Below are 25,698 nucleotides of genomic sequence, written 5' to 3'. Positions count from 1 at the left end.
TCAGACTATCTAAGCCTTCCCCACACAAATGTCCGAATGGTCACAAGGTAGAAGATGATCGTGTGGTTAGTTCAGTTGAACTAACAATTAATGGTTGATCTAAACCCCATCCTTTAAACTCTTTAATGTTTTTGTTCAATTTTAACCAAAGGAGGATTGTAAATTGTGGGTTCAACATCCTAGACATGTACATGTCTATCCTAACAACCTGATCACAAAATACCAAACATGTCCAAGTCAATTCATATCAGGATGGTATATATGTATGTTGTTTTTAAAACTTTTTACTGATTTCTCTCTCTTTTCTTTTTTACATGAATTAGGACCTAATTATGATATTTGTAGTGATTTAAGCTTGAGGAATGGGTAAAACCGAGCATGTAAATAGTCAATTCGATTTTTTTTTTTTTAAACATTACTGGTAGGAATTGACTTGGGCATGTTTGATATTTTGTGATCAGATTGTTAGGATAGAAATATACATGTCTAGGAAGTTGAATCACAATTTAGGATCCTCCTATGGTTGAATTAGCGTGATAGGACAAACCAACTATTATTCATGTCTTTATTGAACTGAGCTGCTCAATTCATGTCTTAACATTTATTTCTACACTCCAAAACAACGGGTAAGACTTGATCAACACGTATAAACAAGGTCTCAACAAACAACTTAGGGCTATGTACCAGAAAACTCTACCTTAATTCTTCCAGCCATAGCGAGTAAAATTGTTCTATCATGGCTCGAGGGCGAAAGCTAGTCCAACTTTAGCACTCATATCAACCTCTTGGATGTCTACATCCGCACATACGGTGAAGAATGATTTTGGACGCCACTCGTGCTGGATGAGAGCACTGGCCTTGCCAAAGTTGTTCACTCGAGCCTTCACCGTTGTCAGTGGATCAAGTGAATGCTGGGTGCCAACAGTGATGGTACTCTAAAAAAAGGAGGGTAGCTTCCATAATGTCTTTGTGATATCACTTTGTCCCAAAATCCCACTTTTGGACTCGTGGGGTGTTTTGTAATTGAACCATCGAGGTCGGTGCACATGAGAATGTGTACTCAAGTTATTTGGCTTCATTGGAAGCTGTTATAGTTGGCCACTTGTCAACTTTTTCTCCTTTATAAGACTCGCATTGGATAGTGGCCGCTTTGTCTCTTTTTCACCTGCATCAAAAAGTGGCATTGGTGTTTAGATCTTTCTCTTATTCAACTAGTTGGGGTTATGTTCTTCCCTTTAGAAGTCAATGGGTTGAACTTGTAAGAGTCCCGCTGACCTCTCGGTTGGAAATGAACGTTTAACTAGCGCGCCGAAAGTATTAGAATCGTTCTTGATCCTACTTAGAATTAAACAAAACAAAATGTTAAACAAACTACATTGAAGAAATATGGAGAAACTTCTCGCAGATCTTTAATCTACTTGCTCCAACTTCTCCAATAGATGAATCTCCACCGTAAAGTATTCATCGCTAGGAATCGAACACAAAGTCAAGGCTTGTGGTTGCTTCTTGAAAGAAAATATGCAAGGATGGGAGAATGAGACTTTTAGAGAGAATACTGGAACCGAGGAAACGTTGGATACTTTTTGGGTCAACCCAAGGGTCTTCTCTACCGCTATTTGAGGATATTTACCAAATAATATATTTGAATATCTAACATGGTAGGATATAACATCTTTCCCCAATCATATTTAAATGTCATAAGATATTCTAATATATATTTAACTAATTTAAATCTCGTTCAAATTTCAAATATATATTTTCATTCAATTATCTATATATATGGATTATTTTAACATTTAGTATATCAAAAGCAATAAATATATTTTTCTCCGATTTGAACCCATTAACTTAAATGTATTTTTTTTCTTTATATTTAATATATCTAATATATTAAATTGCAATTTAAACACTCCAAGTTAAATTTATTTTTTCTCTTTCTTGTATTTAATGATCTGATAGGTTAAATATCAATTTGAACACTTCAAATTAAATACTTTTTCTTCTTTCAAATTTTTCTTCAACTAAATCGATCCTTTTCGTGTTACTATGAGCTGGCAAAGGAACCTTATGACCGTATTGATTATAAGCTGCAATGATGTAAAACTAATTAAATATATTCCTTAATTAATCAACTTTGTTCATTAACTATAGGCCACTCCATTGTAGACCTAGAGTTGCACGCTTATATAGTGTACAACAAGTTTTGACCATTGATATAATCGTTACAAGCTATCACGAGTTGTTCGCAATGTCTTATGCCTTAAGTGCCACTAACTCTCTCATGAACAATTTACTTATGATCAAACCATAAACCAAGTCCTTCCAGGGTCGGTGAGAGAGTGTGACTCCATTGTTCAAGTCCCGAAATCAGCACTGAAGGGAACTACTCGTCTACTTATTCTATATCGGAAAGAGTGAATTTCATCTCGTGAAATTATGTTCCCAGCTCCTTGTTTGGTCAAGTACCCAAAACAGTAGACATATTAAATTTGCTATAAAAGTCATTCTCAACTCCCTTGGGATTGAGATTAAGTCGCATATGGTCAACCTGTAAAATATTAATTTTCTCGATTAATGAATTTGTGAAGCGAGATAAAAAAAATTCGTGGTCCAATCTTATACAAACTCTTTGCAGTATAAGATACACCCACTCACATGTGTCAACATGAACGATTTAGATATAATCATTTGAAACAATTACAGACAGAGTCGTATCAATCATGTTATCAGGATAAGAGACCAAACCTTATCGACATACGATAGACCCTTTAGGTTATTCTTAAACATGATTCTCTTGTATGTCAATCACATATTGTTTAAGATTACATCAATGATCTAGGACTTTTCATACCATGGATAATGTTAAATTTTAAATAAAATAATCAAATATATTATTAAAATTAAACAATTAATTACAAGAATTTATGGATGAATCTCAATACTCTCCATGTCCAAGATATTCTGACATTGTCCCCACTTTTTTTTTTTTTTTTTTTTTTTTTTTTTTTTTTGGCCTTTTTGGCCCTTGATCTCACTTTAATTAATTTCAATTAATTAATTGATGTTTTGATGATAACAAACCTACTTTTTAATTATTAACTATTTTCTGTATTTTGAACTGTCCACAGTATAAGGTCGGGAATAACGATTTCAACGACCTTTCAATTACTCAAATCAGAGCTAAAACGAAGAAATTACAATCGAGAAAACATACCCAACGTGATGATGTGTCATCAAAATCAAAATGATGGACAAATCAAAATATATCAAAGTATGACATTTATAATTTTGGGAGAGTAACAAATGGTAGAGTTTTTTTTTTTTTCTTTTTATTATTATATTTTTAAATAAAGTTATTTGTACAAAATATAAATTTGAATCTAACCGTTACTCACATCGATTATTATTATTATTATATTATTATATTTATAATAAATTTTGAATTTCATTTGATCATTACTCACATTACTTTTTATTATTATTATTATATTATATTACTATTATATTAAAATTTTGAAATAAATGAATTTAGAAAATTTTCTTATTTATTTACTTTTAATCTACACCTTTCATTATTCCTAACACAATCCAGTGGTCAATATTCAATCCTACATTTTGCCACGTTTCTCCTCTATATAAACTCATCTTCCCCACATTTTAAAACACACAACTTACATACATTCTCCAATCCTCATTTGTTCAAAGTCTCCATTGTTTGTTGCTCTCTCCAAGCTTACAAGTTTATTTCTTTTCATCTTATTCTTGGGAGGGATTATTATTGTATGGTGAGGAAATAGTTGTGAGTATCCCAAATTGTAAATCTACTCTTTGAGAGAGTTGTGGTGTGTTATTATCAAACTCAAATACTTGTATCGGTTTGATCCTGCGTCGTGGAAAGGATTGAGTTTGCTCTTGAACTCGTAAAAAGAGCGGTGTAGCGGTTTGGCTCAGATCCGTGGAAAGAGTCGAGAAAATTCTTTATTCAAATTTCCAAGAGGCGCTTGGGGAGTGGAGTAGGTCGAGTTTGACCGAACCACTATAAAACTACGGTGTCATTTTCTCTAATTCTTTCCTATTTAATTTCAAAATTATTATTGTGATTTATTGCATGTTCTACTTGATTATTGTTTTGACTTGAATTACTTTGTTATAGTAATTATCATCTTCTACTTATTTGTAAAAAGTTTCATCATTAGAAAAATTAATCACGTTTAAACACTTTTATCGTTAAAACCCTATTCACCCCCCCTCTAGGGTTGCCATACCGATCCAACAATTGGTATCAGAGCAGGTTGCTCCTATAGATTTTTTATCTAAACTTTATTGTTCGAGCTTATGGCAAACCTACGTGTTAAAAATGGTTTTAGTGAAGGACAATCAACTTCTAGGCTACCTTATTTTGATGGAACAAATTATACATGTTGGAAAGCTAGAATGAAAATTTATTTGCAATCCGTTGATTATCAATTGTGGTTAAATGTTAGTAATGGTCCTTACATTCCAATAAAAATTGTTAATAATATTGAGGTGCCTAAATTAGAAAATGAATTTGATGAGCATGATGTGAAAAAATGTTCTTTGAATGCTAGTGCTATCAATTGTCTGTATTGTGCCTTAAGTAATGATGAATTTAATAGAGTATGTATGTGTTCTTCGGCATATGAAATTTGGAAAACTCTTGAAGTAACTCATGAGGGAACCAATCAAGTTAAAGAAACAAAAATTAGTATGTTAGTTCATAATTATGAACTATTTAAAATGGAGGAAAATGAACCTATCGGTGATATGTTTACTAGATTTACTAATATTTTAAATGATTTTAAAAATCTTGGAAAAGTATATTCTACTTCCGAAAATGTAAGAAAAATTCTTAGGTCTCTGCCTAAAAGTTGGGAGGCAAAAGTGACGGCGATTCAAGAAGTAAAGGATCTCATAAAGCTTCCTTTGGATGAACTCGTTGGTTCTCTCATGACACATGAGATTACCATGAAGGGTCACATGGAAGAAGAATCCAAAAAGAAGAAAAGTATAGCTCTAAAGTCCATCAAAGTTGACTCTGAAGATGAGGACGTCCTTGATGAAGATGATGTCGCCTACTTCACACGTAAGTATAAAAATTTTATTAAAAGGAAGAAACAATTAAAAGAAACATTTCACAAATCAAAAAGAGTCAAAAGGTGAAAAGAGCAAAAACGATGAGGTAATATGTTATGAATGTAAAAAGCCGGGTCATATAAGAACGGATTGTCCTCTCCTCAAATCATCTAAGAAATCCAAGAAGAAAGCAATGAAGGCTACTTGGGATGATAGTGATGAAAGTGCAAGTGGAAGTGATGAAGACGCAGCAAATTTTTGCTTCATGGCTCATAGTGACAAAGAGGATGAACAAGAAGATGAACAAGAAGATGAACAAGAAGATGAGGTAACTCTTGAATCTCTTTCTTATAATGAATTATTTAAACTTGTTGATGAGATGACAATTGATTTAGAAAAACTTAGTTCAAAGTATGTTGTGCTTAAAAAGAAATATAAGTGTAACGCCCCTAATTTTCTTTAACCTAATCAGTGACGTCACCCATGCATACTTATCTCATTAAGCGGAAGCTCATCATAAATAACCTTGAAATAGTCTTTCATAAAAATTCATGAATCCAAAACAAAACCTAAACTCCGAAAATAAACCTTCAATACTGAATTCAAAATAAATCCAAATAAAACGATACTCAATCCTATAACTTAAAACAGTCTAATAAAAGTAAACTCCTAAAAATATCCCGTCTCCAACTTCCATGGTGGCCTCAGCTCCGCCGTCAACCATACATTGGCGCCTTGCCTTTACCTGAAAAATGTAGGTAGCACGTGGCTTGAGTATTTTATGAAATACTCAGTAAGTCACCCCACTGTTGGGGTTAGGAATGCAAACACATGCAACATATGAGCGGGACCTAACTTTTCATAAACTTTTCATAGCCTTGGGCACTTTTCTATTCCGGGTAGGGTTGGATGTGTGGTACTCCTTCACACATGGCCCATGTACGTGTACATGAACCCACCAGGCGGGCTCTTATACGTACCCCCTGGGCCTGACTTGGTCGGGCACAACGTGTTACACGTAGCCGGACACCACAGAACAGAAAAGGGCCCGCATGATATTATGGCGAACATAAATATCGTATTTCATTCTTTTGTATCATAAAGGGGAAGAATCCCGATGCACGTGACATACATATATGCATGAGGTCCCTTAACATATTTAACATGGCATTACATAAGCAGTGCTAACATTGCATTTACGTTTCTTACATCACATGACATCTCACATGACTTACATTACATGACATATTACATAACATTCCAGTTGCATAAACATCTCATAACATGACTCGATAATTCTATGTGTATCTATGGCATCAAACAACATATTCATGGCATACAATACTAACATCTCATTCATGACATAACATAAACAGTCAACAGTCAACACAAGTTCATACGTCACATAACATACACAATCTACGGTCAACACAATCTATACATCACATAATCATATCACATAAAATATGGTGCATGCAGGGGCCACAGGGCACGCACCATCATACAACACGTGGAAAGCTAACTCCAACAGTAAGGTCACTTACCTCGATAGTCTTGGTTGAAGTCACTCACAACGAGCTAATCCCAGCGGTTAAATAAGTTCTATGATAACCACATAAAAATTTAGAACCTTTGCTATTTATCAAATAAACCCTCGACCTAATCTGTCTTTAACGTTTAGGAGCCATACTGACCTCGGATGGTAAAACTAAGGGCAGAAACGGCTTCGGAAGGGCCAAAAACCTTGGAATCGATATATTATAGTGATACCGATTCACCAAGCTGAGCTGCCGAGCCGACCAATTAAGCCGCCGAGCTGAGCTGCGGGATTTGATGGAGCCGAGCTGCCGTACACGTCAAGCCGAGCCGAGAGCACGCGTGCGGAGCTGAGACCAAGGCTACAGCGCGCGTCCGCGTTGGGCCGAAACGCACAAGGCCCGCGTTCGTTCCGTGGGCTGGTCTAGAGGCCAAACGTGAACCCGACCCGTTTTCCTTCGTCTTCCTTACCCGAAATCTCGCGAAAACCCTAATCGTCGCTGCGCCGCCAACGGCGACGTCACAACCCCGATTCCGACGATGCGACGACACCCCTCGCCTATTCCAACCAACGCGCAACGATATTCAACACCGATAGCCTCGGTCGCTTCTCCCTCCGGCCACTCACCGAAGAAAATCCAGCGAACCACCTCACACGTTTTTCCTGGCTAACCCTCTCGATTTTTCCATACTCTTAGACACCCTCGAAAACCCTAAACGTTTGGAGAGCAAAAGTTGTTTCCAAGGAAGGAGGAGAGTTGTATATGGGAATATAAAAGGTCTTTATGACTTTTCCATTAAGGTAGTAATTTCCTTGCTAGAAATCATACCTTTTCCAGCCATAATAAATGCAGCATAATATCTTTTCGTTTTGGCAGCAAAAATAAAATCTTAGCATAAAATCTAAAATAAATAAAACAAAAATTTGAATCCTTACAATAAGACTTCAATTATTCAAAATAAGTCTTTACTAAATGAAATTTCTTGCTTAAAAGAGAAGTATCATAATATTGTTAAAATTGATGTACCTTGTGAAAAGCATGTATTTGATTGTGATGAGAAAAATGCATTAATTGATAAAGTCAAGTCTCTTGAGCATGATTGTTGTGAAAAAGATAAATTAATTAAATTGCTCAAAGAAAATGAATCAAATAATTTGCAAGAACTTGGTAGGGCTAAGGAGTCTATTAAAATGTTAATAATAGGTGCTCAAAAATTAGATAAAATACTTGAAGGAGGTAAGTCATATGTGATAAAAGAGGATTAGGCTATATTGATGAATGTTCTACACCTTCAAGTTCTAAAACAATATTTGTTAAAGCATCCCCTATCTTGTCTAAATCTAACACATGTAAATTTGTATCTAAGTATGATAAATCTAGATTTGTGCCTATATGTCATTATTGTGGTGTTGAAGGTCATATTAGACCTAAGTGCTTTAAATTGAAAAATTCTCAAAATATTCATTTAGGAAGAAAAGTTTCTCAAAATACAAAGTTTAACAATGTTTTAGAAAATAATTTTTCGAATAAAAATAGAATACACAAATTTAGTCCAAGAAATAAATTCTTGCATAATGTTGTTTGTTTCTCGTGTGGTAAATTTGGACATAAAGATTATTCTTGTTACTTATCCAAATACAATGTCTTTAATATGAATGCAAATATGAAATGGATTCCTAAATTTGTGAATACTAACTTTCTAGGACCCAAACAAGTATGGGTACCAAAATGTCAATTTTGAATATCTTTGTTTTTAGGTTTGTTTGAAAGCCTCCAAGAAAAATAAGTGGTACTTGGATAGTGGTTGCTCAAGACACATGACGGGTAATTCATCCAAGTTTGTGAATCTTTCCAAGAAGGATGGTGGCTTAGTAACCTTTGGTGACAACAAGAAAGGTAAAATAATTGGTAAGAGTTCTATAGGTAATGACTCTTGTACTCTCATTGAAAATGTATTGTTAGTTGATGGTTTAAAGCATGACTTACTTAGCATTAGTCAATTATGTGATAAAGGTTTTAGAGTTGTATTTGATAAGAATAATTGCATAATTGAAAATGCTAGTGATAGAAAAGTTTTGTTTGTAGGAAATAGAGATGATAATGTGTATACTATTGATTTGAATGATTGTCCTACAAATGATAAATGTCTTTTCGGTTTTCCTTGATAACTCTTGGCTATGGCATAGAAGACTAGGACATGCTAGTATGTACTTATCTCAAATATTTCAAAAAATTCATTAGTCAGAGGTCTTCCTCAACTTAAATTTGAAAAAGATAAAATTTCTGACGCTTGTCAAATGGGTAAGCAAACGAAGTCTTCTTTCAAATCTAAAAATATGATTTCTACTACTAGACCTCTTCAACTACTCCATATGGACTTATTTGGCCCTTCTAAACTAGCTAGTTATGGAGGAAATTATTATGCTCTTGTGATAGTGGATGATTTTTCAAGATTTACTTGGGTTTTGATGATAAAACATAAGAATGATGTTTTGAAAAGTTTGCTAGTTTTGTAAAAAGAGTTCAAAATGAAAAAGGGTTTTTAATTACTAAAATTAGGAGTGACCATGGAGGAGAATTTGATAGTGTTGCCTTTGAAAAATTTTGTGTGAAGATAATGGTTTTTCTCACGACTTCTCCTCTTCAAGGACTCCTCAACAAAACGGTGTGGTTGAAAGGAAAAATCGTACTTTACAAGAATTTGCTAGATCAATGTTAAATGAGTATGATTTACCTAAATATTTTTTAGCGGAAGCCGTTAATACCGCTTGTTATATTTTAAATAGAGTTTTAATTAAACCTTCATTAAATAAAACTTCTTATGAACTTTGGCATAACAAAATTCTAAATGTTGGGTATTTCAAAGTTTTTGGTTGTAAATGTTTTATTTTGAACAACAATGAAAAGCTTGGAAAGTTTGATTCAAAAACGGATATTGGTATTTTTCTTGGCTATTCATCTACTAGTAAAGCTTATAGAATTTTCAATAAGAGAACTCTAGTTATTGAAGAATCTATGCATATGGTATTTGATGAATCTTGCAATAATATTTCTAATGAGTCTATTTGTTGTGATGATTTAGAAAGAAATTTTGGAGATTTACTCGTTAGTGACAACGGCAAAGAAATTGTTACGAGTAAAGAAGAGGTGAGCTTAAAGGAAGAAGGTTCTTCATCAATGCCAAAAGAATAGAGGTACGCCTTGTCTCATCCCAAGGACTTGATTCTTGGTGATCTCGAACAAGGTGTGAAAACTCGCTCTTCTATTAATTTATTTAATAATCTTGCTTTTGTTTCTCAAATTGAACCAAAAAGTCTTAAGGATGCCGAAAATGATGAGTTTTGGATTTTAGCCGTGCAAGAAGAGCTAAATAAATTTGAAAGGAACAAAGTTTGGGAATTAGTCCCAGGCCCTCTAATACTTCTATTATTGGAACCAAATGGGTTTTTAGAAATAAAATGGATGAAAATGGGAATATCATGAGAAATAAAGCTAGGCTTGTAGCTCAAGGTTATTGTCAAGAGGAAGGCATAGATTATGAAGAAACTTTTGCACCCGTTGCTAGATTAGATGCTATTAGAATGTTACTTGCTTTTGCTTCTTACAAAAATTTTGTATTATATCAAATGGATGTGAAAAGTGCATTTTTGAATGGTTATATTATGGAGGAAGTTTAGGTAGAACAACCTCCCGGATTTGAAAATGTAGAATTTCCTCATCATGTTTATAAGTTGAAAAAGGCTCTTTATGGCTTAAAACAAGCTCCAAGAGCTTGGTATGATAGACTTAGTAATTTTCTTATCGGGAATGATTTTAAAATGGGCAAACTCAACACTACACTCTTTATTAAGATTAAAGAAAACGATATGCTATTAGTGCAAATATATGTGGATGATATCATATTTGGTTCTACTAATCCTTCTTTATGTGAAGAATTTTTTAAATGTATGCATGGTGAGTTTGAGATGAGTATGATGGGAGAACTTAGTTTCTTTCTTGGACTTCAAATCAAACAACTCAAGGATGGTATCTTCATCAATCAAGAGAAATACACTAAAGATTTGCTCAAAAGATTCAAGTTCAATAAAGGTAAGATTGCAAGAACTCCCATGAGCACATCCACTAAGCTTGACAAGGATGAAAAAAGTAAAAGTGTGGATATTAAAACTTATTGAGGTATGATTGGATCTTTACTTTACTTGATCGCTAGTAGACCCGATATTAAGTTTAGTGTGTGTCTTTGTGCTAGATTTCAATCTTGTCCTAAGGAATCTCATTTATATGTGGTTAAGAGAATATTTAAATATTTGCTTGGAACTATTGATTTAGGATTGTGGTATCCTAGAAATGTTGAATTTAAATTGGTAGGATATTCTGATGCGGATTTTGCCGGAAGCTTACTTGATCCTAAAAGTACTAATGGAACTTGTCAATTTCTTGGTAGTTCCTTAGTTTCTTGGTTTAGTAAAAAGCAAAATTCGGTTGCCTTATCTACTACCGAAGCGGAATATATTGCGGTTGCTAGTTGTTGTGCTCAAATTCTTTGGATGAAACAAACTCTTTGTGATTTTGGATTAAAGTTTCATAGTGTGCCTATATTTTATGATAATACAAGTGCTATTAATTTAACTAAAAATCCTATTCATCATTCTAGAACTAAACATATTGACATTAGACATCATTTTATTAGAGAGCATGTGCAAAATGGACATATTATTCTTGATTTTGTAAACTCTAATAATCAACTAGCCGATATTTTCACCAAGCCATTCAATGAAGAAAGTTTTTGCAAAAATAGGCTTGAGCTTGGTATTATTCATTCTGATATATCTTGAATTTTATAATTTTTTAATGCATGTTTTTAGGGGAGCCATTATGTCATTCTTAAATGTATTCTCTTTCAATTGTTCTTTTTGATGATTACAAAGGAGGAGAAAATTAACAAAAATATGCTATAAGTTTGTTCTTTTATTATTTATGAATCATTTACTTGTTTGATGTTTCAAAATTTCTTGAGGCATTAATATAGGGGGAGAATATGCTTCAGTAAAATTTATGATGATATATTAGCATGTATTGGTATTATTATATGGATGGTGTATTACCTTGGTTTTTATGAGTTTTTCTTGAAATGGTTTGTCATCATCAAAAAGGGGGAGATTGTTGGCTTTTTTTGCTCTTGATCTCACTTTAATTAATTTCAATTAATTAATTGATGTTTTGATGATAACAAACCTACTTTTTAATTATTAACTATTTTCAGTATTTTGAACTGTCCACAGTATAAGGTCGGGAATAACGATTTCAACGACCTTTCAATTACTCAAATTAGAGCTAAAACGAAGAAATTACAATCGAGACAACATACCCAACGTGATATGTGTCAGCAAAATCAAAATGATGGACAAATCAAAATATATCAAAGTATGACATTTATAATTTTGGGAGAGTAACAAATGGTGGAGTTTTTTTTTTTTTCTTCTTATTATTATATTTTTAAATAAAGTTATTTTTACAAAATATAAATTTGAATCTAACCATTACTCACATCGATTTTTATTATTATTATATTATTATATTTATAATAAATTTTGAATTTCATTTGACCGTTACTCACATAACTTTTTATTATTATTATTATATTATATTACTATTATATTAAAATTTTGAAATAAATGAATTAAGAAAATTTTCTTATTTATTTACTTTTAATCTCCACCTTTCATTGTTCCTAACACAATCCAAGGGTCAATATTCAATCCTACATTTTGCCACTTTTCTCCTCTATATAAACTCATATTCCCCCCATTTTAAAACACACAACTTACATACATTCTCCAATCCTCATTTGTTCAAAGTCTCCATTGTTTGTTGCTCTCTCCAAGCTTACAAGTTTATTTCTTTTCATCTTATTCTTGAGAGGGATTATTATTGTATTGTGAGGAAATAGTTGTGAGTATCCCAAATTGTAAATCTACCCTTTTAGAGAGTTGTAGTGTGTTATTATCAAACTCAAATACTTGTATCGGTTTGATCCTGCGCCGTGGAAAGGATTGAGTTTGCTCTTGAACTCGTAAAAAGAGCGGTGTAGCGGTTTGGCTCAGATCCGTGGAAAGAGTCGAGAAAGTTCTTTATTCAAATTCCCAAGAGGCGCTTGGGGAGTGGAGTAGGTCGAGTTTGACCGAACCACTATAAAACTACGGTGTCATTTTCTCTAACTCTTTCCTATTTAATTTCAAAATTATTATTGTGATTTATTGCATGTTCTACTTGATTATTGTTTTGACTTGAATTACTTTGTTATAGTAATTATCATCTTCTACTTATTTGTAAAAAGTTTCATCATTAGAAAAATTAATCACGTTTAAACACTTTTATCGTTAAAACCCTATTCACCCCCCTCTAGGGTTGCCATACCGATCCAACATTTTTATGTTACCCTAGTTTACCTGAGTGGCCTGGATCATAGATTGTAGTGTCATGGTATCCAGTTATTCCGACACTTGTTCTTAGCGTGCCTTTCCTTATAAGGAATTTGAGCAGGGTCGGTCTCAGTCAAGGCTCTACCTGCTCTACCCCCTCGTCAAGTACCACTTCAGATTTTAGGGCACATAATCTATCATCATGCAATAAAATCTAAGTTATTAGGTACGGTAACCAATTATAACCTGATTAGATCGTAAGACGTAGCTAACATATGCATATAATTCACATAAGGAGCGAGATCTTGCCTACTAACCTTACAACTTACACACCTTGTCAAGGCGAGGTGAGCTTCAGTCAAGTTGCAAGGTGTCACGGTCAGGCTTTTTCAAGGCGTGTTGCTTACGGTCGCGTGTCAGGTGTTCCAATGACGATGGTTGTCCAAAACGTATTGTCCATGACCGCATGCCCGTTCCAACCCCTTTACTTGCTTTCATGTTAGATTGGCATTTACTATTCTTGTTGTGTTAGTACGGGGGCATGATCTGTCCACAAAATTATGTCTACACCCTCCATGGCTAAAATGCTCCAAAATGTACTACAGGGTGATGAAACTAGTCGTCAATTCTTCCTACGGGGTTATATGCTATAAAAGTTTAGTTGTTGCTTATTTGCTTTTAGCCTGTAACATTTTTTTCTAGCAAAAAAAAAAAAAAAAAAAAAAAGATTCTGCGCATTTTTCTCGCTTACATTTTCTAAAACACTTTCTTTCAAACATGACCAAGGCTCGATTAAACGTACGAATTGTCTACGACTTACAATTTTCATACTGCTGAATTGTTCATCGGGTTAGAATAAGTGTCGCAAAATCGCTATCCCGCTCCACAAGAATGTGATTGTGATAAGTGGGATTACAGCCAAGTTGGCTCCTTGAATCATAGTACACAAACATGTCTGCTGCAAAACAACTGGGCATGTCCCGGGCTAATCAATTGGTAGAGATCGAAGATTAGTTACTCTATGTAAGTCGTTCCTACAAGCAGGATACTTACTAGGTATATTTATAAATTCACCCCGTTTTGTTTTCTTTTTCAGTTGTTCGCAGGTTGCAGAGTCAAGGTGGAGGAGCGTTCGAGAGCTATGCAGTCAGAGAGGGGGTCGTTACGGAACTTCAGTCCTTCTTTTCATTTTGTCAGTCTTGTCTATTTCATTTTCTAGTTGTATCCAAGTCCATTTTCCCCAAATTGGAAGTCTTGTAATTTTATTTTAATGTGGAATTGCTTAACTTAATTTGATTTTAATTTTACTGCATTTTCTTATTTTATTTTATTTTATTTTACTTATATTTTTATTTGTTTTCGCTTTCGTCTTTTTACTTTCGATCCGAGTTTCGAAGTCTCAGAATTCGTGCCGTGACATCTTGGATTTTCCATACCAGCGATAATATAAAATTACGAATAAAAGAATTATTAAATAATTAATTACAAAACTTTAGAGCATAAATCCCAACAATGGGAGACTTGAAGCAGTAGGAGGAGACTATGAATCCTCCAAAAAATGGGTAGAAATCCATGGCAAGGACTTCACAGTCACAACAACTACAATCAATGGTCCTCGTCCAGCTTCATATACGAGGTGGTCTATCGAGAATCTGAATACCCACAAACAGTGGACCTTCATGACTTCCGAGCCAAACCGTCGAAAACCCTGCATTGGGGGTCTTAAAGTACCTATTTGCTTTCAAGAAAAGAGCTGTAGAGACAAAATTGTCAATGTCTTATGTACATTGAGGACTAGGTTAACCATAGATCGGCCAAGAGCACAATGGTCGACCCTAGAGCTATGCACAACTTTATGATAGAGACGGAAGAAAAACACTTAAACATTCTCTAGTATAAAGACAGAAATGATGAAAGTTGTCAATGCGATACTTTTATCTACCTCAAGAGTTATAAAGAGAACTTCGATAAGTGAGAGACGGTAAAAGAAAAGTCTTTAATGATAAAAATTTTGTCGATTCATATAAAAACGGCATATCATCGATATAGTCTATCAACGATAGACTTTGAGACTTCGAAAAGTGTAACATCCCTAAATTGTTTCTTTGTGTGGTGCATTTGTAAATTTATTGGATAGTTCCAAATATGACAAACAATTTTGCTTCTCTTTGTTTGTGTGACATCTTTGCAAATAAAAAGTCACCGACTCTATATTACATCACATACTACAAATAAAAAAGACTATGAAAAATACATGATAGTATTTTCTCCATACTATCTTCTAGAATATTTTATTATTTTTATTATAATAGAGAATCCATATAGAATCAATATCTACAAATATAAACACCTAAAAGTATTAGGAAATTGTTATTATTACAGTAGGAGGTTGAGAAGCCCGATCAATGAAACGGATGTTGTTACATTGCATAGTTCTTTAGTTGACACAAACAATTAAAATTAAACATCTTTTTTACAAAATAAGCGGTTGGAAAACTTAGGGTTTTTTTTTTTTTTTTTTTTTTGGCTTAGATCTCCCCATCTCTTTTTTAGTTAAATAAAAAATAAAATCATATTGACAAAGAAACTTTTTTTAAATTCAACTAAACTAAAAATGAGAGATGGTCATTAAAATGGCAATGAGTGTCTTATCTTATAAGATAGCCTTCAATTTAAAAAGGTTGGCAAGAGGCAGAGATTTACCCACGTGACATGCCTAATCAAAATTGGTTAAAGGGTGTAAAAACAATAATTGTTAAATAGAACAAGAATAGAATAGTTCTTGAGACGGGTAAGTTCAAATTAGAGTTAGAAGGGTAAGCATTAACCTATAAATATGACTCCACAGCTCTTCCATTTTCCCATCACTTGCTTCATTTTTCTCTCTCTCATGCTTATCACCAGGCCTTGTATCATTAAGTTTTCTTTCGCTCCTCTCGTAACCTTTTATGTTTTTCTTTCCCTTCTATTTCTGTTTTGTAACCATGCCTTGGCTGCTGAATTAACATTCAATATTATTAGCCTCGGTGCCAAGCCCGATGGAAAGACCGATGCCTCGTCTGTGCTTCAAATGACATGGGCTAAGGCTTGTGACTCGTCTACACCGGCCACTATTTACGTTCCCAAGGGTATATTCTACGTTCGAAGTGTGAGCTTTAATGGGCCTTGTAAGAACAATGTTATTACTGTTCTCATTGATGGAACTCTTGTGGCTTCCTCGGACATTCAAGTTTTAGCTAAGACTAAATCTTGGATTGAGTTTAGTCACATAGATGGGCTTTCCATTACTGGCGATATTATCGATGGGCAAGGAACTGCGTTATGGAATTGTAAACACTCGGGGAAGAGTTGCCCCACTGGAGCCACGGTATGCAAAATTTGAGTTGGCTAGATAAAAAATAAAATTTGAAAATTTTTCTTTAGCGGAGAGTTGAAAGAAAATGAGTCCATTAATTACAATATTAATTTAAATTTGTACTATATCTTGCTTTGGATTCTTTTGAATGGACAGAGTCTTCGAATATATGATGCACGAAACGTGAACATCAATGGATTGTCTTCAATTAACAGCCAAAAGTTAAACATTGTGGTGAGTGGGTGTCAAAAAGTGCATATGACAAGAGTGAATGTCTCGGCTGCAGACGATAGTCCAAACACTGATGGCATCCATGTGGAATAATCATCATATGTGACCATCCTATTTAGCAACGGCGACGACTGCATCTCAATCAGTCCAGGGACCTCCAACTTGTGGATGGAAAGTATTACATGTGGACCTGGACATGGAATCAGGTAGCTAGATTACGACGAACATGTTTAGAATTTTTTTTTTAAGGGTTAAATAAATTTGTCGCACTAAATTTTAAAAGATAAACCTAAACGTTGAATTAAATTTGAATCATTAAAAATATATCCTAAAGTTATTTTGAAGGTGAGAAAAAAGATTTAAATTATTTTAAAATTATTTTGGATCAAAGTTGTTATTTAATATATTAGGTTGAAGTGAGAAAATTGAACCTCATGAAAAATTTGGTATTTTATTGAATGTATTTGTAGCATTGGGAGCTTGGGGATAAAGGCCGAGGAGGATGGAGCGCATAACGTTACAGTGACATTATCTACTTTCACCGGGACTCAGAATGGAGTAAGGATTAAGTCTTGGGGAAGACCAAGCGGTGGATTTGCTACAAAAGTTTGTTTTCAACACATTATTATGGATAATGTGAAAAATCCAATCATAATTGATCAAAATTACTACCCACATGAGGAAGACTGCCCTGGTCAGGTATATTTTCTCATTAATCTCACACAAGTTAATTTTTTTTTCTAATTATATTTAACCTTACATTTGAATAGAACTCAAATTTTTAATTTTATAAATAATCGATTTATTTTATCTTTGATGGCTTGAAATTTGTTTGGTTTAAAATGGGTGCTAAATTATTAGTATTATTTTTTGTTACATTAAATTACACTTATGGGTAATAAATTGCGGACTCGGTTACCCTCACATATCTTAATATGGTACGAAGTTTTTAGGTGGTAAAAAAGTTTATAGATGTCCTTGTTTATCCGTTTTCTTAGCATATTTTGATCGTTATTCTTTATTCTGATTAGGCTTCTGGAGTTAAAGTTAGCGAAGTAACATACGAAGACATCAAGGGAACTTCCGCCACTGAAATAGCAATCAATTTTGATTGTAGCCCAATAAACCATTGCGCTGGATTAAGCTTGAAAGACATAAACCTAACTTACGAGAATCACATCGCTAAAGCTTCATGTAAAAATGCCGAAGGAACAACCTCTGGTGTGGTTGAACCTTCTGGTTGCCTAGCAGACGAATCTAATTTTCCGCTTAACGTGTTGGTACTAAAATTAAAGGATAATAAAAATGCTCTAGAGGGCTTATAAATTAATTACCAATTCTATCTTAAAAATAAAACAACTTTGACAAAATTTTAAACTCAATAAACTTTTTCTTATGGTATGGTATTTAGTGATTTAAAACAATTGCAGTCGTGGAGTAGGTCTAAGTGTTCCCACAAAACGAGAAAATCTCAATGAATTATTATACTAGAATAACTCTTATTCCTATAGTTGTTAAATATTATACTAGAATAACTCTTATTCCTAGAGTCCTTTTGGTAACTTTTAGTTTGCTCAACCACATCATTAACCATCTTAATAAAATCTACCCATTATTTTAGACACAGCAGTTTGTCCTTTTAAGAGTTCAGCTTAATATTGACCCATGCAAATAAATTCCACAGGAGGACAGTCAAAAAGCCACCGTGAGCCTCTATATGAATCTCACATTACGAACCAATGATCGAGACCGTATGATGTATTGTCATGTTTCCTTCTCGCTATTTTGAAAATAGTTCCTTCTTATGAAAACTAGGGTAGACTTATTTATTTGCAAGTGAACTCGAACTTAAGACCCACTTTGTTGGCAATAACTTCCCTTTGAGACTTGTGGCCATCTACCCATATTTTTCTTGTTATTTTTAGGGCTTTTCTTTATCATCCGGCATTGGACAAGACTTCTCTAGAGATGAATTTGGGATTTATGGGCTCAATCTTAGGAACAAAGAAATGAACTATTAAGAAGAGTGAACCTTTCCTTCATGAAATACTCTCTTTATTGAAATTGACAAACTCTTGATCTTCAGCTTTACGGTGATTGCAACATTTTCATAAAGGACTTAGAATTGAAACACAGTGGATTGATCGATCAAATTTGAATTACAAATGTCGGTTTTGGGACCCAAAAAAAAAAAAAAAAAAAAAGAGAGTTTAATCCTAAAAATTTCCTCTCATTTTTGGATAATAAGGTATAATTGACGGCTCTTAGTGTTCATAGCAAAGTGGGTGAAATCATAGTGAACTGAGGGCTAGAACGTTCAAATGGAAAAAAGTTTCAGTCACCGAAGTTTGGGGTAAGTTTGGTTAACCCCATGATTTTGAGCCTCAATATCTCTTTTCTTAGTAATATGTTAATTGCTGAAATTGGTACCGACGTGTTCAAGTTCGAGATATCTTGAAGTTTGGTGAAGGAACCAATTTCAATCGAGGCCTAGAATGTGCTGAACGAGGGTGATATCAGACTATCTAAGCCTTCCCCACACGCATGTCCGAATGGTCACAAGGTAGAAGTTGATCGTGTGGTTAGTTCAGTTGAACTAACAATTAATGGTTGATCTAAACCCCATCCTTTAAACTCTTTAATGTTTTTGTTCAATTTTAACCAAAGGAGGATTGTAAATTGTGGGTTCAACATCCTAGACAAGTATATGTCTATCCTAACAACCTGATCACAAAATACCAAACATGTCCAAGTCAATTCATATCAGGATGGTATATATGTATGTTGTTTTTAAAACTTTTTACTGATTTCTCTCTCTTTTCTTTTTTACATGAATTAGGACCTAATTATGATATTTGTAGTGATTTAAGCTTGAGGAATGGGTAAAGGTAAAACCGAGCATGTAAATAGTCAATTCGATTTTTTTTTTTTTTTTTTAAACATTACTGGTAGGAATTGACTTGGGCATGTTTGATATTTTGTGATCAAATTGTTAGGATAGAAATATACATGTCTAGGAAGTTGAATCACAATTTAGGATCCTCCTTTGGTTGAATTAGCGTGATAGGACAAACCAACTATTATTCATGTCTTTATTGAACTGAGCTGCTCAATTCATGTCTTAACATTTATTTCTACAGTCCAAAACAACGGGTAAGACTTGATCAACACGTATAAACAAGGTCTCAACAAACAACTTAGGGCTATGTACCAGAAAACTCTACCTTAATTCTTCCAGCCATAGCGAGTAAAATTGTTCTATCATGGCTCGAGGGCGAAAGCTAGTCCAACTTTAGCACTCATATCAACCGCTTGGATGTCTACATCCGCAGATACGGTGAAGAATGATTTTGGACGCCACTCGTGCTGGATAAGAGCACTGGGCCTTGCCAAAGTTGTTCACTCGAGCCTTCACCGTGGTCAGTGGATCAAGTGTATGTTGGGTGCCAACAGTGATGGTATTCTAAAAAAAGCAGGGTAGCTTCCATAAAGTCTTTGTGATATCTTTTTGTCCCAAAATCCCACTTTTGGACTCGGGGTGTGTTTTGTAATTGGACCATCGAGGTCGGTGCACATGAGAATGTGTACTCAAGTTATTTGGCTTCATTGGAAGCTGTTATAGTTGGCCACTTGTCAACATTTTCTCCTTCACAAGACTCGCATTGGATAGTGGCCGCTTTGTCTCATTTTCACCTACATCAAAAAGTGGCATTGGTGTTTAGATCTTTCTCTTATTCGACGAGTTGGGGTTATGTTCTTCCCTTTAAATGTCAATGGGATGTGAGCTTAAGTCAAGTAGCAAGGTGTCACGATCATGTTTGTCCAAGGGGTGTTGCTTACGGTCGCGTGTCAGATGTTCCAATGATGCTTGTCCAAAACGTATTGGACACGACCGCATGCCTGTTTCAAGCTCCTTTACTTACTTTTATGTTAGATGGACATTTACTTTTCTTGTTGTGTTAGTACGGGGGCAAGGGCATGACCTGTCAACAAAATCATGTCTACACCCTCCAGGGTTAAAATGCTCCAAAATGTATTATAGGGTGATGAAACTAGTCGTCAATTCTTCCTACCCGGGTTATATACTATAAAAGTTGTAGTTATTGCTTATTTGCTTTTAGTTTATTACATTGCTTTCTTCAACAACAACACCAAAAAAAAAAAAAAAAAAAAATACTTTCTTTCAAACATGACCAAGGCTCAATCAAACGCCCGAATTGTCTACGACTTACAATTTTCATACTGCTGACTTGTTCATTGGGTTAGAATAAGTGTCGCAAAATCGCTATCCTGCTCCACAAGAATGTGATTGTGATAAGTGGTATTAGAGCCAAATTGGCTCATTGAATCGTAGTACACAAATATGTCTATTGCAAAACAATTGGGCAAGTCTCAGGCTAATCAATGAGTAGTGACGTAAGTTGTTCCTACAAGCAGGATACTTACTAGGTATATTTATAAATTCGCTCCACAAGAATGTGATTGTGATAAGTGGTATTAGAGCCAAATTGGCTCATTGAATCGTAGTACACAAATATGTCTATTGCAAAACAATTGGGCAAGTCTCAGGCTAATCAATGAGTAGTGACGTAAGTTGTTCCTACAAGCAGGATACTTACTAGGTATATTTATAAATTCACCCCGTTTTGTTTTCTTTTTCAAGTGTTCGTAGGTTACAGGACAAGGTGGAGAAGCATTCGAGAGGTATGCAGTCAGAGAGAGAGCCATTGTGAAACTTCAGTCTTTCTTTCCATTGTTCAGTCTTGCCTATTTCATTCTTTAGTTGTATCCAAATCCATTTTTCCTTATCTTGTAATTTTATTTTAATAATTTAATTTTAATTTTACTGCATTTATTTTATTTTATTTTTTTTAATTGTGCAACAACTTACCTAGAATAACTACTTAATGTGTTGTGATGTTCAAAGCCTTAGTTTTCCTTCCGCTTCTAGCTAAAATTCTCTCAAACTTCTTAATTAGGACTTAAATTGAATCAAAACTGGAAAACGGATTAAAACAAATAGAAAACATACTACAATCACCCTTCTTCAATGATCGTCTTGGTGTTCAACTTCATTTTCCTCGCGATTTCTAACTCAATTCAACTCAAATCCGAAGCTCAACTTGTACATCAATGTCACAAATCTCTATAAAAATGATGTATTAGTGCAAGAATGCGATGATTTCACAACAATTTAATAGCCAGCATCAAGTAACAATGTTGTCTATCCAGCTGGTTCAAGAACTAAGGTACGTAAGTATTGGGCATTGGCAGCTCCTGTACTCCGAACCATCTTTGAGAAAGCGCTTTGTTCATTTGATAACAGTTGTTTGGGAGTGTTATACTCCAAAACCTGAAGAGAATGAGGTAATATCACAGGCTTGAATCAGAATGCAAAATCAAAGCAGCTCTTTATAATTTAAAATGTATTAGCACACCAACATTACCTGACCAGCTTCAAGTACAAGCATCCGATCACAATCTATGATGGTATTCAATCTGTGTGCAATAATAAGCATTGAACAAGATTTGAACTCTTCCCTTATAGTTTTCTGAATTAAAGCATCAGTTCGAACATCAACAGCCGCAGTTGCTTCATCAAGAACCATAATTTTCGTCCTACGAAGAAGCGCTCGGGCAAGGCTTAGCAGTTGCCTCTGTCCAATGCTAAAGTTCTCCCCGGACTCCGAAACCTATAAACAATAAATCTGTTGTTTTTCCTATAACCAAACACATATATATTTCACACTGTTCAAGCAACGTACCTCGGCGTCCAGGCCAAACGTACTCCTCCTTATGAAATCCTTTAAATGTACCCTCTCCAAAACTTCCCAAAGATCAGCATCACTATGATTGTTGAATGGATCTAGATTAAACCGTACAGTTCCTACACAAAGTAAGAGAGGATTAACAAAGTAGAAAGTGGCACTCTAATATTTTGGACAATTATAGATCGTTTACCTGAAAAAAGAACGGGTGACTGTGGTATAATCCCAAGGACTTTTCTTAAATCTAATAGCCCGAACATTGCAACATCGAAACCATCTATCAATATTTTCCCCCTTTCCAGTTCAACGATACGAAATAAGGCGTTTAACATGCTTGATTTTCCTGCACCAGTTCGTCCCACTATTCCAACCTTTTCAAACGAAAAAATTGTGAAAGATAGACCATGCAACACTGTTGGGAGCTCAGGCCTGTATCTTAAGACAACATCCTCAAATTTTATAACTCCCAAATTAGGCCACCAAGGAGGGGGGCGATTGGTGTCAATAATTGATGGAGCTTCTAAAGGTAAATCTATGTACGCCCCAACACGCTCGACGGAGTTCAAACTGTTCTCAGCCGCACTTCCGAGCCTTAGTACACCTCTAAGCAAAGAGGTAATATTTAAAGCATAGCTAAGTAAAACACCCATGGTGGATGCAAATGCCTGCTGCTTTTCTGCCCTGCCATTCTGCATCACAGCAAAGGTTGTTGTAAGCCATATCATAAGACTACCCATGGTTTCTAAACGGACTCCAAGCCATCGATTGCCACTCATGTTTACGAGCGTAAATCTAATATTATTGTCCATGGATTTCCCATTAATCTCAGCCATTCTATCATAAGCTTTATATGCACGAATAGTTGAAATGCCATTTAAAGCTTCAGTAAATTGTGCATAAACAGGAGATCTACTTATGGAGTCTAGACGCTTTACTTCTCGAGCTGTGCTCTGTACGGAAAAAGAAAGAAAGCAAGAAGTTAATCCTTGATTATATATCCATAATTGAAACCTTAAAATATGCTATATTGTTATACCTAAAAAAAAGAAAGCAAGAAACAAACTTTTCAATTCATACATAAAATGGGGCAAAAAAGTGAATGGAGAGGGAAAAGAGAGACGAGAACCAATAGAGCTAAAAGCTAGAACCTTTTATGAGTTAGTATCCAAGCAGGGAATGGATGATATTCCGCAACTTGACAATGTTGAAGGAATGACCTTAGTTATATCTGTGTAAACCTCATCCTTAATTATATATGTATTGTTACCTTAATATCTAAGCTTCTAGCATATACCTGAGAGAACAATGGATCTGGCATTGGAGTTGGAGTTCATGGTTCCGTTAATAACTTTGCGGTAGTAGGGATGGACTCATAATTAGAATCGGTACTAAGCGTGAACTCAATAACTGGTTCTGTGGGTTGGTTATTTAGTGTCTAGGGGTTTAATAGTTTCCTAAGGACCTTCCCCAATCTCTATGTTCTCCTACTGAAGAGAGGCCTTAGAGAAGAACGGTTTATGCTCTGTGAAAATCACATTAATTAAAGTGTTAAGACTTTTTAGATGTAGGAATGTAATATTTGTACCACTTTGTGGTCGAAGAATATCATAGAAAGACACATTTCATTGCTTTTGGTTCAAGTTTACCTCATTGAGTGTTGTGAACATGAACAAAGGCAGTGCACTCAAATATGTGGGGTATGAGACGATTGATGTTCGAAAGTAAGAACGAAATTAGTTGAGGAATTCTATTGGGCTTAATTATTCAGGACACGAGATGGGAAACAATTAATCACGTAAGTTGCAATAAGAACTGCCTCTCCCTAGTAAGTTTTTGGCATGTTTCCATGAAAAAGCAATGCTCGAGTAGTGTTTAAAAGGTGTTCATTTTTCCTTTCGGCCTCTCAATTTTGCTGAGGTGTAATAACGCACGAAGAATCATGGATAATGCCTTGAGATAAAAAAAATACGAGGATAAGGTTTGATTGAAATAATCTCTAGCATTGTCAATTCAAAATGTTTTGATTTTGATTCCAAATTGGGTCGGAATGATCGAGCGGAAGGTAGACATCTAATTTTTGTTTGGAAAGGAATAACCATGTGACTCGAGTACAATAATGTAAAAAACGAAAGAGCATCATCACAAATACATGAAACAGTTGAGGGTCTCCATATATCACTATGAATCAAAGGTAAAAGGAGTAGAATGAGAAAAGATATACGAGTATATCAGGCAAATTCATAAGTATCACACTGAAAATCAAAGGCTTGGAGTCTGTGAAACAAATTTGGAAACATAATTCTCAAATCTCAAATGAGGATGTCGCATGTGAAAATGATATTAACCAAAACACATCTTTATTTGAGGAACTAAGAAATGACACAGGTGCAAGGATGATTGTTCCCTTAGGTTACTATGTCATTCAATTCCTTAGCAATTCCAATCGTACATTTCGAGCTTTGGTCTTGAAAACACAACATGACAAGGAGAAAATAACATTATATTAGTTCTCATGGGTAGACTTTTGTATAGAAAGGTGACTATTAGGTAATTTTGGAACGTGTAAGATGCTTTCAATGAAAGGGTATTAGGTAATTTTGGAACGTGTAAGACGCTTTCAATGAAAGGGTTTCAAAACCAGAGTTTATCCAAGAGCCAACTTGACACATCTCAAAAGGGTTAATACAAAAAGTGGAAGTTCGATACAAATGCTAATGCTAATGTTGCGGCCTTCCTACTATGAATACTCTTTAACGTGATCATTGATTGTTGTACAATGCTAATGCATTACTGGTTGGTAACTACGAAGGCTTTGAATGAAACTTGGCCACGGTGGAAGAACGGTAGCTATGAAGGCTCTGAATAAATTTGGTCAAGGTGGAAGTCTGATAACTATGAAGGTTACGCTAATTAATAAGACCTCCCATAATAGAATGACTCCGATACAAGCCTTTGATACTAGATAACAAAGGTACATGCATGTTTTATACAATTATTAAATTTCCAAGAGGTACATGCATGTTTTATAATACAGAAAGACTAACTAAATCCTTAGATACTAGATAACAATAAATCTAAATTTGGGAGGTATTCCCTTATTTAATGAGATTACACAAATATTACCTAAATCACGACCATTCCTTCAACAGTAAGTTTAACAAATTGTCTTTTTTGAAAGACCTTTACTTAAACATATAGCCATTTTTTGTATCGTCGAAAGATAAGTTACGCGTAATACACTTAATATTCTCGTTCACAATAGCGAGACAGCCTTATTACTACAATAGACC

The 25,698-nt window shown here is 34.6% G+C and overlaps 2 protein-coding genes across 4 annotated transcripts in view; one reads left to right on the top strand and one right to left on the bottom strand.

The window, feature by feature from the left end:
* The first annotated feature begins 16,124 nt into the window (after positions 1 to 16,124).
* On the top strand, positions 16,125 to 18,661 carry LOC147789188 (polygalacturonase-like). Its single transcript, XM_087118248.1, has 6 exons — positions 16,125 to 16,421; positions 16,566 to 16,643; positions 16,760 to 16,815; positions 17,111 to 17,339; positions 17,672 to 17,920; positions 18,566 to 18,661. The coding sequence occupies exons 1-6, from the start codon at positions 16,125 to 16,127 to the stop codon at positions 18,659 to 18,661; spliced, it is 1,005 nt and encodes a 334-aa protein (XP_086974374.1).
* Positions 18,662 to 21,491: 2,830 nt separating this feature from the next.
* Positions 21,492 to 25,698, bottom strand: part of LOC111811349 (ABC transporter C family member 2) — a 37,866-nt gene continuing 33,659 nt past the window's right edge. For all 3 annotated transcript variants that reach the window (XM_023698156.2, XM_087118246.1, XM_087118247.1), the window contains 4 exons: positions 22,602 to 23,358; positions 22,406 to 22,527; positions 22,088 to 22,333; positions 21,492 to 21,993 (listed from right to left, as the gene is read on the bottom strand). In XM_023698156.2, the coding sequence (XP_023553924.2) occupies positions 21,865 to 21,993; positions 22,088 to 22,333; positions 22,406 to 22,527; positions 22,602 to 23,358 (1,254 nt within the window). In that variant the 3' untranslated portion in view covers positions 21,492 to 21,864. The remainder of the gene's footprint in view (positions 21,994 to 22,087; positions 22,334 to 22,405; positions 22,528 to 22,601; positions 23,359 to 25,698) is intronic.

The sequence above is a fragment of the Cucurbita pepo genome, chromosome 15 (assembly GCF_057944985.1).
Source record: "Cucurbita pepo subsp. pepo isolate OVF chromosome 15, ASM5794498v1, whole genome shotgun sequence".
NCBI classification, from domain to species: Eukaryota; Viridiplantae; Streptophyta; class Magnoliopsida; order Cucurbitales; family Cucurbitaceae; genus Cucurbita; species Cucurbita pepo.
This window is presented reverse-complemented; position numbering and strand designations above follow the sequence as displayed.

Coding starts and splice junctions, on each gene's coding strand:
- LOC147789188 (XM_087118248.1), top strand. CDS start 16,125: ATGACATGGGCTAAGGCTTGTGACTCGTCTACACCGGCCACTATTTAC. Junction 16,422..16,565: donor GTTGCCCCACTGGAGCCACG/GTATGCAAAATT, acceptor TTGAATGGACAG/AGTCTTCGAATATATGATGC. Junction 16,816..17,110: donor CTCCAACTTGTGGATGGAAA/GTATTACATGTG, acceptor ATGTATTTGTAG/CATTGGGAGCTTGGGGATAA.